Below are 15,500 nucleotides of genomic sequence, written 5' to 3' on the forward strand. Positions count from 1 at the left end.
TGTTGTTTTGGTTTCGTACGTGTGCTTTGTGTGTGAACTTTAATCAGGCGTTTCGCCGGCGCACGACGCACTTTTTTAACATTTTTGTCGCAATCTAAGCCTGTCACATTCAGTGACATATCGCGTACTCTGTGCGTATGCGAATGATAAATCACAGCTGAAGCAAAGCTTGATTCTAAGAAAAATCAGTGACGCCAGTCAGGTAAGCTAATTATTGGGCACCAAAGCCAGACGGTTAAGGAGGACCGTGCGTAGCATTGGGCTCTAAGGTTTGATTTTGAGAACTAAACCAGTTGCTCCTGCCTGTGCGTGGTAGTTCACAAACGGTAGACTATTTCAGCGTGTCGACATTCCATAACTATAAGGTAGCGCAAAAGGGAGGTAGGACAAGAGACCAATTGCTTCAGTGCTCTGTGTATTCTCTTCGTGTGTATGGTGTCCCTTTTGAACTTTGAGCCTATAGCTTGCATGGCAGGTCCTGGAGAAGCCTTGGAACGTAAGTGCTCCCACTGTGAAATACAATTTCATGTTCTGGTGGTGTGTTACAGCATTTATATTTCAGCTTTCCTCATACGGCGATGTGCATATGCGTGATTTTTTACTACACAGTAGACACACAGTAGTGTTGTTGGTTATCTCATTCTCACTTTTATTATTCGTAATGGTATAATTTGGGACCAAACGTGCACGAGCAGGCGACTTTACTTCGTCTGCCGTGGCGGGCAGTTTTCCATGGTACCGTAGACTTCGTTCTTCTTCAGAATCTCGTTGACCTCTTCCAAGTACTTGGGGTCCAGCACAGGACTACGAGAGCTGACTCCGTACACAGGAACTGGAACAATTGCGGTTCACAAGCAGAGAGCGTGGGTACGCGGTAGTGAAACAAGCGTTCATGAATATCGGAATCCACTGGTCGTGCTTTTCTGCTCTTGTCGAGCAGACTAGACCATACGTCATTGTTCGTACACGTGTGAGCAGCTGAACAGCCACTCCACTGAGGATTGTCGAGTATGTTTTAGGCATCTATAATTTTATGGCGCACGTTCTACTTATGTTACCTGATTTAAGGTTTTAAGCTATGCCAGCGGGCTATCTCTGCATGGGACTCGATCCAATACACCCAATTGTCTTCCCCATGGAAGTAAAGACGAAGTAAGAAAGGGAGTAGCAGGAAAATGAAGTCAGTATTCCAGAAGAGGGCAAATACGGGCTGGTTGGTACATGTTTTACGAATTGGAAAAACAGCGCAATCAAAGACGAGACACAAGAGAAGGACAAAACACCAGCGCTGACTAACAACCAAATGGTTTATTGCTACAGGTGAGGCAGCATATAAATGAAATGGCACGAGTAAAAACACAAAATAAGCATGAGACAAAGATACCGCACAACCACACAACTTGACTAAAAAAAGGCACGTCACTGATTAAGATACGCAAGTTCCTTTGACAGTAGATTTATCGATGGGCTGCTGATACAGGTGTTACCGAGCTTTCTGATATGGCAAGCCTCCGAAATGAGCCTTGTGGTCTCATCTTTATAACGGGCGATGATAGTGGTCCGATTGAGGTGCGCTTCGCAATCTTCACACTCAGCACAGTGCACAGCAAGATGGTTTCTGCGAGACTTGTTCTCTATATCTTTTGCATGTTCACGCAGTCTATCGTTGATGCATCGTCCCGTCTCACCGATGTAGAAACTGCCACAAGAGGTCGGGATCTTGTAAACGACACCAACACGACACTGAACGAACTTCCGCTTATGCTTCTTCTGGCAGCCTTTTTTGCTTCCATTCTCATTAACACGCTTGCACAATCCGCTAAGTTTATTCCTGGCTGAAAAAACCAGTCTAATGCCTCCTTTGCTCACTATCTTCTTTAGATTGTGCGAAACTTTGTGCACATACGGGATGCACACTGTTCTTTTTCTTTCTGCCAGACCCGCATCGGTGCCCTTGATCTTTCGCAGACTACATTCTGCAAGCAGGGACTCAGCAACATTTGACACCATCTTCGTGGGGTATCCTGCTGCAGATAGCCTGTTCGCCTGTGCGTGAAAACTGCCTTTTGTCTGATGCAGACATGATCTTTCCAGTGCGGCTCTTAGGCATGCCTTAGCGATACCGCGCTTAACAATCTTCGAGTGAGCTGACCGGAAAGGGAGAAGGCTCTTCCTATGCAAGGCCAGTAAGCGTGCAGTAAAATCACAACCTATCGTGCAGGCGCAAATTTCTCAAGAACCGGAGAAGTGCCTGCGAGGCAATCCAGGGTAGCAAACCGGTTTATTCTTGCGGTTAACTACCCTCTCTCTCCTCCTCGTCCTTTCCCATGGGAGAACCAATCTGTTTATTTTTTTTGTTATAATAATAATAACCTTTGAATTTAGGGCAATACTTTTGAGTTAGGCGGGCAGATGGCTGAGGATATTTGCCAGGATAGACGAGGTCGCGAGTGGCGAAGGAGAGGGCTGAGTGGATATCGATGCGTGAGACCTTTGTCGCGCAGTGTCCGTGGTCTGATGAAGATGGTGATGGTGAGAAGAGGTGCCAACCTGAGCAAGTATCTTTTTTCTTGTTCCTAACTGCCCACATGCAAACACCGCGACACTTTAGAGCTCGTTGGCTAGCCGTCTCCATAGATAACTCAGCGTACACACCATCTTCAGATAACTGAGCGTCCAAAAAATGCTTTAAAATATTCTTGCTGGAGGATGTTTATGAAGCGGCGTCCTTTAACATCCTAGGCATACCGTAGCTTTATTGACAGCCCCTTTCTGAGCACCTATAATGATCAGTCGCGAGGGGTTGCTCGGGAAGAGTAACCTGGGTCTCACAAGGCTCACCGGTGGCAGCGCCTGCCACCGCAGGGCAGTGGCGCACCGCTCAACCGCTGCACCACTGCGCCAGGAGTGGTACGAGGACTCCCAGGGATGTATGAATGATGAGTAGAGAATGATCGATTCCAAGTATATGGGCATTAACCCATTATCGCTATCCGAACAACTTCTATCTGTGAACAACGGATCCGATCACCGGAACCAAAGTGAAAACCGAAGTGCTGCCACACCTGATTCATATGTGGCCTAGCTACGCAAATCGACCGTATTTTTTTTTTTTTTTTGAAGCGAAAAGCTTCACTACGCTAGTAAACACCGCTCTTCGCGTGAGCCGGCGTATGTCGGAACACGAGTGACGTCACGCACGACGCAGGCTACTGCCACTACTGCGCATGTGCACCGCCGCTTCTCCTCCTCGCCACCGTTTGACCTTTCGCCGCAGCCGTGCGCAGTGCGCATTTGAAAGAAGGGGCATATAAAGCGCGCTTGCCCATAGAACAGGCGCACGCTGCCACGCGCTATGCGTCATCGTTTGACGTTAGTCTTAAGCGCGTGTTTATCACGGATCACCGCAGTTTTTCGCTTCGAGATATCCAGGCTTAACCTTAGCTAAGCCCCAGCCAATTTTTTCTCACTGCTAACTGCGCACATGCAAGCACCGGAATACTTGCAAGCTCCTTGGCTCACCGCCTCCGATGACGTAGCCGTAGGCGACGTTCCAGTTTTTGTAGTCTGTTCCCAGAAAGCTCACTGCTACTCTCCGTTTGTCTGAAAGGAAAGATGAGGCAGCATTTGAATTCCTGTCAGTATTCAGGCCCGCTCACATCGAGGGCTCCAGAGAAATATTGGGAGACGACTCTTTATGCAGTCCTCTAGCTTTTCTCGGGCATGCTTTCGGTTTGTGAGGCGGTGTTTGACATTACGCGAAGCAAAAAAAGAGCATTGTCATTGGTGATTCAATGACATCATAATTTAGACATTTAGCCTTCTTGAAGCCTAGTCTGGCACCCGAGAGAGTTAATCTTCCAAGAACTATTCGCGGAATTCGAACTCGTTGGACTCAATTCGCTTTTCATTTAGAATGTAGCTCTAAAGAAAGACTGAAATGATTTCGGTGGTTATATTCTAATGCTTCAAATCTGTAGAGATGTATTTGTGAGTATTCGAGTAAAATTCAAAAGCTCTGAGTGGTCGCTACAATTTACAAATAATTATTTTAAAAATGCTTCTCGCTATTATTTAAAGTGACACCTCACCGCGCGCTCTTAGCTGCCCCTCCCCCTCTGACGTAGAGCGAGGAATCTGGGTGAGCCTTCTGATTGGGAATGCCGAAGTCACGTAGGCGGGACGGGGCGAGGCGCAGTCTCTACCTGTTTTGTATATTTTTTTTTGGCTCGTCGACGTGCATGAGTTGAGGTGGAAAAGGAGGAGCATCGTTTTTATTGCCGATGTCTTCGATGTGAATGAAGCTAGCTTAAAAAAATAGCTGGTAGTTGATCATAGCTAAGCACGAAATATTGTGCGAAAGCAGTTTTTCTGAAGGTGGACACGACCGGCAGGTAGTACCTGAAAGCGCGATTGAGGTATCAACTGACCCAGGGAGGCAATTATGGGCGTCTTCAACTTTTTCACCGTCAGTGTCAATTTACCCAAAGTACGCCGGCGGCCTACCTGTGCCGCGTTTCTGCAGCAATTTTGTCAACGCCAACGCTTATTGCTCTAGTGCCGTATTTCTGCCGCAACGTTGTACACGCCAAAGCATGCAGTGCACATCCCTCCTACTAAGGCCAGATAGCTTTAAGAGCGAATTTGAGTGTGATAGTAGTGTTAGTTGATGAAGACGGTGTGCGATGAACAGCGCGAGAGTGTGTTGCAGTTTAACACGAGGCGTGTTCGGCTGCGGCTATAGCCTAGGGCTCTCGCGCATTGGCCATGCAGCGAGGCTGATCTGTTCACGCCGCCGTGGGTTCGAGTCCCAGTAAAGGGTATATATTTCATTTGGCACAAACCTATAAACATCGCAAACCCACAAACATCGCAAGATCTTGCTCGGGGTTCACCCATCGGAACATTGCATTCGACTAATATTTCTGCTACCAATCGCTTGTACGCTTTCACTGATGTTAGTAAATATTATTCTGTGATCCCTTGAAAAGATCGCCACAGGCTTTAGCGGCGACGTCGGAGCGAAGCTGTAACCAGAGGGTAGTTGCGACGGGAACCATCCGATCTCGTGGCCAGAAGGCTTATAAGCGCGACGCGATGAGTTAGACGCAGCTGATAAGCACGCTGCCCGAGCAGAGGTTTACGCCGACGTCAGGACCCAACTGCAAGCACACACGGCCGAAGCAGAAGCCTGCTGCATAAGCGCGACGGAAGATGTTCCATTCAGTCAGTTCTACCGCGATGAGACGCAGCGGTTAAAAGCGCTGCTAAACGCACAACGAGAAGAGCTGCGAACAAAATCGTATGAACCAGTGCATGGTCAACGGTCGGCGATTGTTTTCTTCTCTCAATTTCGGTGCGAAGATTTGCTTGCTGAAAAACTGAAAACTAGGTTTTCGAGGAAAGAAAATTAGGCAGTAACTGTCTCACATGTCTCGGTGGGCACCCGAATCACGCTGTAAGAGAAGGGATAAAGAGGGAGTGAAAGAAGAAATGAAGAAAGAGGTGCCGTAGTGGAGGTCTCCGGAATAAATTCGACCCTCTAGGGATCTTTAACGTACACTGACGCCACACAGCACACGGGTGCCTTTTGCTTGTTACATCACCTGATTATTTGCATGCCCCAGTGTACCTGTAGGCAATTGCAGATCTCTGCTTGCTCGCCCGAGACCATTGCAGCTCTTCATTTTAAACTTAAGCGTTGAGCGTCATGCGTCTTGACGCGAGGTCTTTTTTTCATGCCTAGCATAGCCTGGAGCGTTACACAAAGCACTGTTACACACATCACATAGAACGGCGCCTTAGAACAGTGGTTTCAAAGCCTTATTCCAGTTCAGCAATTCTCACCTTGATCTGCGAAATAGAATTGAGCGGGATGGTCGGAATCTTCAGCGACGCGAAATATCTTCTTTACCATTGTGTTCCTGTATAGATGAACATATTCTAATGAATAACGCAAGACCATTGGCAACAAGATGCAGTTAATAGTTTTGTATCCAAAGAATACAGGAAAGCCTTAAAGTAAATAAAGTTGAAATTTTTCCGCACTCCTATTTGGCAAAAAAAAAGTGTTTTCAATTGGAAATTTCTAAGAACTATTTTAATGCTTTAAGTCACAGGTTTCTATAAGTTTCAGGTGCAGGAAAGTTGACATCTACATTCCTATATTTATATCGCCTCCCTTCTCTTCCGCCACCCCTCCTCGAATCGCCTTTTACAGACGTCTTCAACAGGTACGTTGCTGGGTTAGTGGGTTCATCATGTTAACTTGTGAGACAACTCGCTACATTGACACACACAAACAACGAAAGGGCGGCAGGCACAGGTGCCTGTGACTGTCTTCTCTACTTTTAGAGCGCAGCTCTTTGGCGTCCGTTCCTGGGTTTCGCGTCGGCGTCGGCCTCGTAACCAGCTCCGCCCCCAATGTCACGCTTTTCAATTGGTCGAAATGCTCGTGACGTCACAGTGCGCGAATTTCAAATGGGGCCAATTGTACTTTGGCTAGTAACCATGCAACCAATCAAAGGGATCGTATAGTGATGCTGCAACTAAGTTGGACTGAGTTTAGTTAATTGCTTAATTAATCAATTAGCCTAATTAATATAGAGGAGAATGAAGAGGTCAGAAGAAAAGAAAAGAAAGACGCGCGCCGCAGCGACAACAGCGTCCGCGGAAGGAGACGCTGCTGAAAAAAACAGATAAGTGTTTAGAAAAAATTTATTTACATATGTACACATGCCAAGGTTACAAGATGTTTAGAAAAAATTTATTTACATATGTACACATGCCAAGGTTACAAGATACATTCACATTAACAAAAACACATGACATTAAGCATGTAAGGTGAGCCAATTAAACAGGTACCGTAAACATTTCTAAGTAACTAACAGGAATGGGCAATGTAAAATAAGAATGCACATATACCGATTGACAGAAGAGTGAAAAGTCGATAATTAGTCATTGAAACATTGAAAAGGAGACTTTAGCGCCAGTTTGGCCTAAAAACCAAGACAAGACGACCGTTATTAACTGAAATAAATGGGCATGACCATTGTCGGAGAAACTCTTCCTCACCCAAGAAAAAGAGTTCCTCGGACAAAAAACTAATCAGCTCCCGTCGGAGACGGCCGAGAATTGGCCACACAGCGCGGCGTCGAAAGCCACTAGCGACCGCGGCGCATCGACTGCGCCATAAACTAAAAAGACCTGCAACTATTAACAGGCGAGCAAAACGGCCGCTGGGGAAGCGGCCGCGGGAGACGAAGCACGAAATGCCCTGCCCACGAAATCCCGCATGAACCGCGCGCCAAAAGACACGCGCTACAACACAGGTGACTGTAGCGTGGCGATTAGATTCCGGGAGCGGGCAATTCGGACAGGTACTGGAGCGTAACACACCCCACCGCTCTAACCGGTCACAAGTAGGGAGCACTGCCCAGCCAAGTTTCCAGACAAAGTCACGTAGATGATCTGGGAGAGGTGTCGACGCTAAACGCGCCCACTGAACGCGGCGCATAGGTGAGCGGCGAGACGCCGGCACAACAGGTAACAATAGTGTGCCCATAATGTCCACCACACGGTCTGCAACGATGTTGACAGCAGGTGCTACTGCTCTTACATGCCTGTAAAAGGCCACTGATGAAGCGTAGAAAGCGGTAGGTTGCTCTGACTGGGGTCCATGATTAACAGGGGCCGCCGGATCCAAAAAGCGTAAAGAAGGGCCCAAAAAGTACCGAGCCAGGATTCGCGCCGGAGACGCGTTTCCTAGCAGGATACGCAAAATACTCTTCAACGCTAACAGCGAGGACGTGACGGACAAATTTGGAAAGGCAAACCCTCCTCTCTCCCGTGGTTGTCCAAGAACAGCACGGGCTACAAGTTCGGTTCCGCCTGACCAAAAGAACGAAAAAACTGTAGTCTGCACTCGCCTTATGACACGGAGGGGTGGTTTAACAGTGTAGCAGAGGTACCAGAAGGCACCAAGTATGACGGACTGAACCAGGTAGCGCCTCTCAAGCAGAGGCAACTCGAATGTCTGCGCCCTTCGCACACGAGCTGTAATGTCTTCGACGACCGAAGACCACACACCATTCCATATTCCAGCACAGTCGTAGGTCACACCTAAAATGCGCATCTGCGCGCACCACTGCAAAGGTATTGAAGATGTAATACGAGTCTGGGAAGACCCCACAAAAAAGTAACAACTCTTCGAGTAATTAAGAGCAGCCCCAGACAAGGAGGCGTACTCACGGAAAACATTTAAAGTTTCAAGCAGGCTGCGTTCATCAGCTAAGTACAGAGTGATGTCGTCTGCATAAGCAGTGACGCGTACCGCTTCGCTGCCTGGCAAAGCCAGACCTCTACTAAAGGAGTGGCGATTGACTGCCAAGAGGAAAGGCTCTAATGCTAAGACAAACAAAAGGGGGGAGAGCGGACAACCTTGACGGACGCCGCGGCGAACATCAAATGCGGTACTTTCCCGGCCATCGAGGAACAGAGTGCTTGAAATATCTCTGTACATCTCTTTAATGAGATACATTCACATTAACATGATAAGTACGAAGCCGCGTTCCCTCCACCACCACGCACTTCCCCACTCAGTAAGACGTTGCTCGTTTCGTATACGTTGTGTCGAACATCCTAGACAGTTCCAACAATTGACAGGTTAATGACAGAACACGATGGATAGAAATACAATAATATAAATATGAAATAGCCTAATTAACCTTTCTAGTTAGACCGCATAAATCAATAAAACCGAGAACGAAATTGGTCGAGTTGGGGAATCGAACCAGGGTCTCCGGAGTGCGATACGAGCACGCTAGCCACTCCGTAATGCCAGCTGAATGGTTTGGAATGAACAAAGGCGCGTCTAGCTAATACGGCGTCTTCGTTCACTCCCATCTTCCCCCTTTCCCTTACGGCGAGGTGCAGGTGTCCACCCAGATATGCGAGAGAGATACATTTCCTTTCCTCAAAAAATAAATTTACCGTCCAGCAAGGCGTACAGCCGAATTGGCGATGGCGTTCTGTGGACTCCCTGGCAGCGTTGCAAGACGCTGTCGCGTTCCACTCTTACAGGCGAAGCTTAACATGTTAACCACACATCAGTAACACACGCAGACAGCCAATGGACGCGTCATTCGCTGGCAGCACTTGATTCATCATTCACAACCACATTCTTAACGTACGCTCCCTTGCCGCACATGCCAAGGACGTACACCACGATCACATTCTGCGCCATTCCTCTGTACTTAGCTTTGCTGAAACCTGGATGGATCCCGAAGAGCCTCTCGAAATCATAGATTTCCTATACTGCTGTGGTGCTCGCAGAGACCACAACAGAGCGGCGGGAGTCGCTATCTACTTGCGCACAGGTCTCTCTGCAATACCAGTCGAAATGTTTGGCACGTCACATGAAGTTGGCGAACTGTGCGCCGCAAAGTTGCCCAACGGCTTGCTGGTAGTATACCTGCCTACTTCGCCCCTACCGCACTCACGAAAGACGTCGTGCACTTCCTGCAACTCGCATTAACCGTCCATCGATCCACACCGATGTTAGTAGTGGGGGACTTTAATGTTGACATAAAGACAAACAGCAATTTCCTAACACTTATGCGGGAGAACATCCCGTTCCTCTCGCTCGTAACGCGTCCCACGGCTGTGACAAACCTCGCGAGGCACTTGTATAGATCTCGTCTTTGAGAATCAAGCATTGGTGTACCAAGTCGAACATATATCAGTCTATTTCTCCGACCACAAAGCTTCCTTCATGACTGTCAAGAACTGTTAGTGGAGTCTTTGTTAAAGGAATACGTGTGAAAAATAAAAAAAAAAAAATTCTGTGATAGCGCATACATGTGTTGCTCGATTTCTTTGCCTCAATCTATCGAAAAGGTGAAACAGCTTATTTGCTGCGCTCAAATTTCGCATTAGGAAGTAACGTAATCGTCGGTAATTTTTTGTGTGTGTCAATGCAGCGCTTTGTTTCACAAGTTATCGTTGTTGGGCCTGAACCCCTAAGTCCGCAAGTTGGTGCTCACGACAGAACCGACATCTCGCCGCCGTGGTGGTGGTGGCGAAAACATTTATCAACCATTGAATGGTTACAGAGAGATTATTGTGATAGGGCCACCTCCCAGTCCTCTCTAGTGGGGTTGGGGGGGGGGGGGGGGGGAGGATAGACGGCTTTGATTCGCACGCCCAAACCATGTGGAAGGTGTCAGCCACCTTCCCACAGGACTGGCACGCGCGATCAAAGGATTTTTTATGCTTTATGTGGTTTAATAACGTCCAAAAGCGACTCGGACTATGAGGAACACCGTAGTCAAGGGCTCCGGAAATTTAGACCACCTGGGGTTACTTAACGTGCACTGACGTCTCATAATGCACGGGCCTCTAGAATTTTGTCTTCATCGAAATTCGACTGCCGCGGCCGGGATCGAACCCGCGTCCACTGCTAAAAGGACTTTGCTACACACACCGACGTGTTCATCACAGAGATGTAACGTTGTGTCTTATCCCCCGCAATTTTCGAAACAATATGTATACTTACGATTTGCCCATGTAGTCAACCTCCACTTCGTAGATCACACCGTCGCTGTGCTTCGAGTTGTACGTGGTGCAGCCTACGGAGTCGTTGTATAGGCTGGCGGTCCTCTGAACCACGTACCACATGCCTTCAACCTATGCATCATGCAGTGTGGGGAATAAGTGCGAGTATCAACCCGTCTTTTATCAACTCCCGTCGCTGTGCAAAGTCACGCTTCTGTGCGCCCATTACGCACGTGGTTGCATTGGCGAAAAGTAGACGGCACGCCATGACAGAGAAAGAAAGGAGAGGCAGCTAACCATAAGGGTGTTCCATTCAGCGACACCTTATACTGGGGGAGAGGGGTATGAAAAAGGGAAACAGAGATTGGGTATGTAAGAAGCAGTGATGTTAGGTAAGGCCGTGTGCATGCTGCATAATCATAAAAATTGCGCCTCTCCCGTAACCGAGAGTAGAGTAAGCATGAAATGCTTACGGGCCTAACACAGGCTCCATTGCTCGGCTTAAGCAGCTGTGACGGTGGCGGCATTGAAATCCAGGACGATGCAGAAGCGTACGCGGACACGACGAGACGCAGGACTGACAAGAATGTATATGCAGCGCGTTCGAATACTCCGCGAGCGTGTATACATCTGCCTGCCAGAGGGGGAAAGGGCATGAAGGCCAAGCGGCCGGTCTTTTACATGCGTGAGTGTGGGACCGCAGTGCCATCCTTGGGGAGGGAGCGAAAGTTTCCCGCCGAAAGCCCTTCTCGCCCTCTTTCTCTAAGCGGCCTTCTCTCAAAGCCCCTAACAGATCACGTATGACAACGAAGTGTATTGTGGCATGTATGTGCTTTTTCCACGCGTTATTAGAAATCGGAAATTATAATTCCGTGCATTATCAAACGCACAGCTCGACTGATATCTTGATAAACATTGAGAAGACACTGGCAGCAGTTATTTTTTTGATTCGTTTGGAGAGCAACCGGCGCTTGTATGCCGGTCCCGTAGGAGGGCTTAGAGAGTCTCGTTGAATCTCGTTGTCTCGTACGGTGCCCGGATGTTCTCGTTTCAGAGCCCGGATGAGTGGAATTCAGTGCCCGGATGATGGCTCTCGGTCTCGGCGTGACGTCACCACAATGCCGACAACGGGAGCTAAAAGCATTTCATGCTTAATACCAATACCATCAAACCATAACCATTAAAGCAACAAAACGCAACGTAAATGTGGTACTGTCGACAGGAGAGCAGTCGCACCTCAAAGCCAAGTTTTGTCCCTGATACAGAAGCTGAATTCGCCAGTATGGACTCCTTATGGCTAATAATTGCCATGTAGCGAAGTTGAAGCCCATTTATGCAATGGCCCAGAAGCCTTGTTGTAGCCAAAACCCGGCGCACGCCTTCGTCACACCTGGCAGGTGGCCCTACTTGCCACCTGCCACCTGCCAACCGTCCCCCTCTCTGCCAGCACAATCACAATTTGAATAAAATCAAGAGTGGAATAGAATTGCAATATAAGAAGAGCCAGGACAGACTAGCACTAAGTGAAGGAAAAAATTAAAGGTGCACTTATGTCTGCTCACGTGCGGAAATGAGAAAGCATTTCGAGTTTCGTTGACTCCTCTCATACTGTATCAGCTAGGTCTTTAACTGGTTACCGTTTCTGCGCACCATTACGCTCTAACTTATTAATTAATTGCTTTCATTAATTATAAATAAATTTACTTCATTACACTTTTTGTTCGCTAAATTCTGGAGGAATTACTAGTAATGCAACAATTTTGTGAATTACCCGGAGTAATTGGCGAGGTTAATTGCTTATGTACTTATTACTTATTATAAAGTAATACTTATTATAAATTTTTCTGTTTAGTCATTCGGTCATTTAAACTTTCCATTAAAACATAATAAATCATTACAACTCCTAATTACACTCTTACTGGATGATCGACAGTTCATGAGGACACGCTCTGTCCTGTCCACAGCCCGTTGTGTCTTACACCGTGGTTGTGACGCATCCTGTCCACGCCACTCAGGAGGCAATAAATTCTTTCGCATTAAAATGCTACCGCCTCTTCTCCGCATTAATTCAACCGGTCGCCCCTAATTTTTTTCTCCCTCCTCCCAACCATTTTCTGTGCAATCAATCCACCACTCTGCCTTTACTGACAAGAAGTTCTCTCCTTCTTGACGCTGAGAAAGGAGGAGAAGCATGTTTAGAAAGGAAATGCGTAGTAATTGTATCACTCGGGATGGACCCCCAAGTCGCGCCGTGACCTGTCGGTTTTTCAGCTTTACTGTCCAATTCGACACCTGAATTGGAGCTCACCTGCGCAGGGTCGAAGTTTTCCATGAGGATCACCTTCTGCCCCAGCGCCTCGCTAAGAAACAGGAAGGCTGCGGCAAAAAAAGGTGGACACGGCAAGTACAGCCAAGTCCACAAAGCGACCGAGTCTACTGGCGAGGAATTGGAGGAACGGCGAGGCGCTTTTATACCATCTCCTTCTCCTGCTCACGCTGTCCTATAAGGTCTGTTTCAGAGGCGAACAAATTGACCGAAATGTTGCAAGCTGTGCAAACAAGCGCGCCACTCAATTTTTTTTTTGTACTGGCCGAGAAATGCATGGATGCTGGATATCGTACCGTACACATACGAAGCTGGCGGCACCTCCTTAACTTGAAAACACATGCTGGAGTGTAGACAAAGCTGCTAAGAAACTAAGCTTTGCTTGGAGGGAATATAAACCGTCCGAAACGTCAAGGAAACGAAACGCTCAGCATTGCTTGTGGTCGGCTGAGTTGTTTTGCAGTCACGCAACGCTTCCAAGGTTCTCGCTGCACGAAAAGAAGGAGCAAAGATAACATGTGTAATTCAACTTCATTTACAAGCTTTGCTTAGTCGCTACGGGGCAATGTGTGTTCAGTGTTTCGCGATCAGGCTTGCGTATGTGCACCCAGGACACTCAGGAGATTACAAAGAAAATGCCGGGAAGGTTCTGTGCAAATGAGATGGCGGGGGACATGGCGTCTGCATGCAGCTGAGAAAGCATGAGAATCGCAATGCAAAACAAAAGGCACGAAATTTAAAGGCACTGCTGGTTTGTTTCTTTCGTCTATAACATAAAAGCTCTCACTAAACCGTGACGCCGTTCAACGTAGAACAATTGGCAAAGGGGGTTACCATCGGCTGCGTCACGGTAAGCGACGAGTTCCTGGAAGGGGCGAGTGACGAAAACTCGAGCAGAAAATCTGAGTCAATAGGGGTATGGAAGCAAAAAATTGTACATCTAGTTTTTGCTCCGCTTGCGCATTTAAGAAATTCATCGACCTATCAGTACGGCATCGCTTGCAAAGCATCGCAACGTTTGCAAGACGTTTCTCGCGGTAGAAAAATGCTTGGTTCAAAGTCCGGCAAGGAATCCTAGTCGATCACGTTTTTCTTCACGCTGACTCCGCACGCCAAAGCGCCGTTACTTCCGAGACCAACTATGTGGGGGTGTAGTGGGGAGGATAAATACGTTCTCGCCGCTTAACCGCGACTGACACACAGTTCAAAGCCGCCGCACACCACCCCGTCACAGCGCACTACCGAGCGCACGCCGACCACGGCGGGCCTTGCTCTGAGGGGGAACAAAGGAATGACACTCTGGCTGACACAGAAAAGACATTTATTGTTACAACAACCATAAGTCTAGCTATCAACGAAATGTGCTAAGGAATTGAAGTCGACCGATTCACCAGCACGGTTGCGAGCGAACGTTCGCCCACGCAAGGTCAATGGAGAAACTCCGAGGCCGGACGGGACGAGATGCGGGAGAACGTTCCCCTCCACAAGGCCTCGCCCCGATGGCAGAGAGCGGAGCGCCGTGCTGAACCATCCGTACCCGACGAGTCCCTCATCCGAAGAGAGAGTGCTATCCGCGCGCGCGAGCACAGCAATCACACTGTTATAGTGGCGCTCATGTCGCTGCGTCACCGACGCACTCCTTTGTTAGTTAAGGCAACAAGCTAGGGATGGTGCATCGCGGAAAAGCAGACCACAGGGAACGAAATGGGGGTAAGTCCCCACATCTGTGAAGCCCTATACGTTGCGCGCCGACATGGGGACGAGACAGTAACAGCGATTCTATTCATCCAAGAACAAGACCGGAAGGAGTGAACAATTACGAGGTATCCCAATCTTGCCATCCCAGCCGAGAGTGGCGTGTGCTCCGCTGATGCGGCCAACAAAATTAAACGGCACCCTGCCTTGAAACGCTACCTACCTCGGTCTGGCTCTGCTCGCTAAGGGCGAGTTTTGGCATTGTACTGATACCGTATACAGCATGCGGGTGTCCTAACATTCCGACTGGGATTCGATCCCGCGACCTCGTGCTCAGCAGCCGAACGCTATTGGCGATTTTCACGAAATCGAATCCAGGGTTAGAAAACTTCCACATACACCAGCAGCCGCCACAGTGGCTCAGTGGTTATGGCGCTCGGTATCTCTAGTAGCCTGACGCCGGCGTCCCTCATAGCCCGAGTCGCTTTGACACGTTAAACCTCATAAATCAAACCAAAGACGCGGGTTCTATCTCGGCCTCCGCGGTCGCATTTTGATGGACGCGAAATGCTAGAGGCCCGTGTATTTGCGATGTCAGTGCTCGTTAAAGAACCCCAGGTGGTCGAAATTACCCGGAGCCCTTTACTACGGCGTCCCTCATAGCCTGAGTCGCTTTGGTTCGTTACACCCCTTTGAATCATAAACAAAAGAAAAGAAAACAATATTTGTTTGCAGCGTGCTGCTAGCGCATGCTTTAAAACTGAATGCTTGTAGTTACGCGCAAATAAGTGCTAAATGTTTGCTTTGTTTGGCGACACACACATCATGCAATGCAGGAAGCGCCGCAAGCACTTCATAATGACATACGCTTATTTGCTCGTACGTACTAGGCTCTTCGTTACAGAAGCCTCCGTGTTGGGCATCC

The 15,500-nt window shown here is 48.2% G+C and overlaps 1 protein-coding gene across 1 annotated transcript; it reads right to left on the reverse strand.

The window, feature by feature from the left end:
* Window positions 1-625: 625 nt before the first annotated feature.
* Window positions 626-10,779, reverse strand: LOC149342954 (uncharacterized). Its single transcript, XM_089542261.1, has 4 exons — window positions 10,556-10,779; window positions 5,848-5,924; window positions 3,523-3,603; window positions 626-832 (listed from the first exon to the last, which is right to left on the reverse strand). Exons 1-4 carry the CDS (start codon window positions 10,675-10,677, stop codon window positions 702-704), a joined length of 411 nt encoding a protein of 136 aa, XP_089398387.1. The 5' UTR covers window positions 10,678-10,779; the 3' UTR covers window positions 626-701.
* Between the last annotated feature and the right edge of the window lie 4,721 nt (window positions 10,780-15,500).

The sequence above is a fragment of the Amblyomma mixtum genome, chromosome 5 (assembly GCF_055824585.1).
Source record: "Amblyomma mixtum isolate Tamu chromosome 5, ASM5582458v1, whole genome shotgun sequence".
Taxonomy (NCBI): Eukaryota; Metazoa; Arthropoda; class Arachnida; order Ixodida; family Ixodidae; genus Amblyomma; species Amblyomma mixtum.

Bases quoted from the DNA above. Each gene is read 5' to 3' on its own strand.
- LOC149342954 (XM_089542261.1), bottom strand. From the start codon at position 10,677: ATGTGGTACGTGGTTCAGAGGACCGCCAGCCTATACAACGACTCCGTA. The intron at 5,925-10,555 runs GTAAGTATACAT...TCATCTATACAG, and splicing joins GTTGACTACATGGGCAAATC to GAACACAATGGTAAAGAAGA. The intron at 3,604-5,847 runs GTGAGAATTGCT...CTTTCCTTTCAG, and splicing joins ATTCTATTTCGCAGATCAAG to ACAAACGGAGAGTAGCAGTG.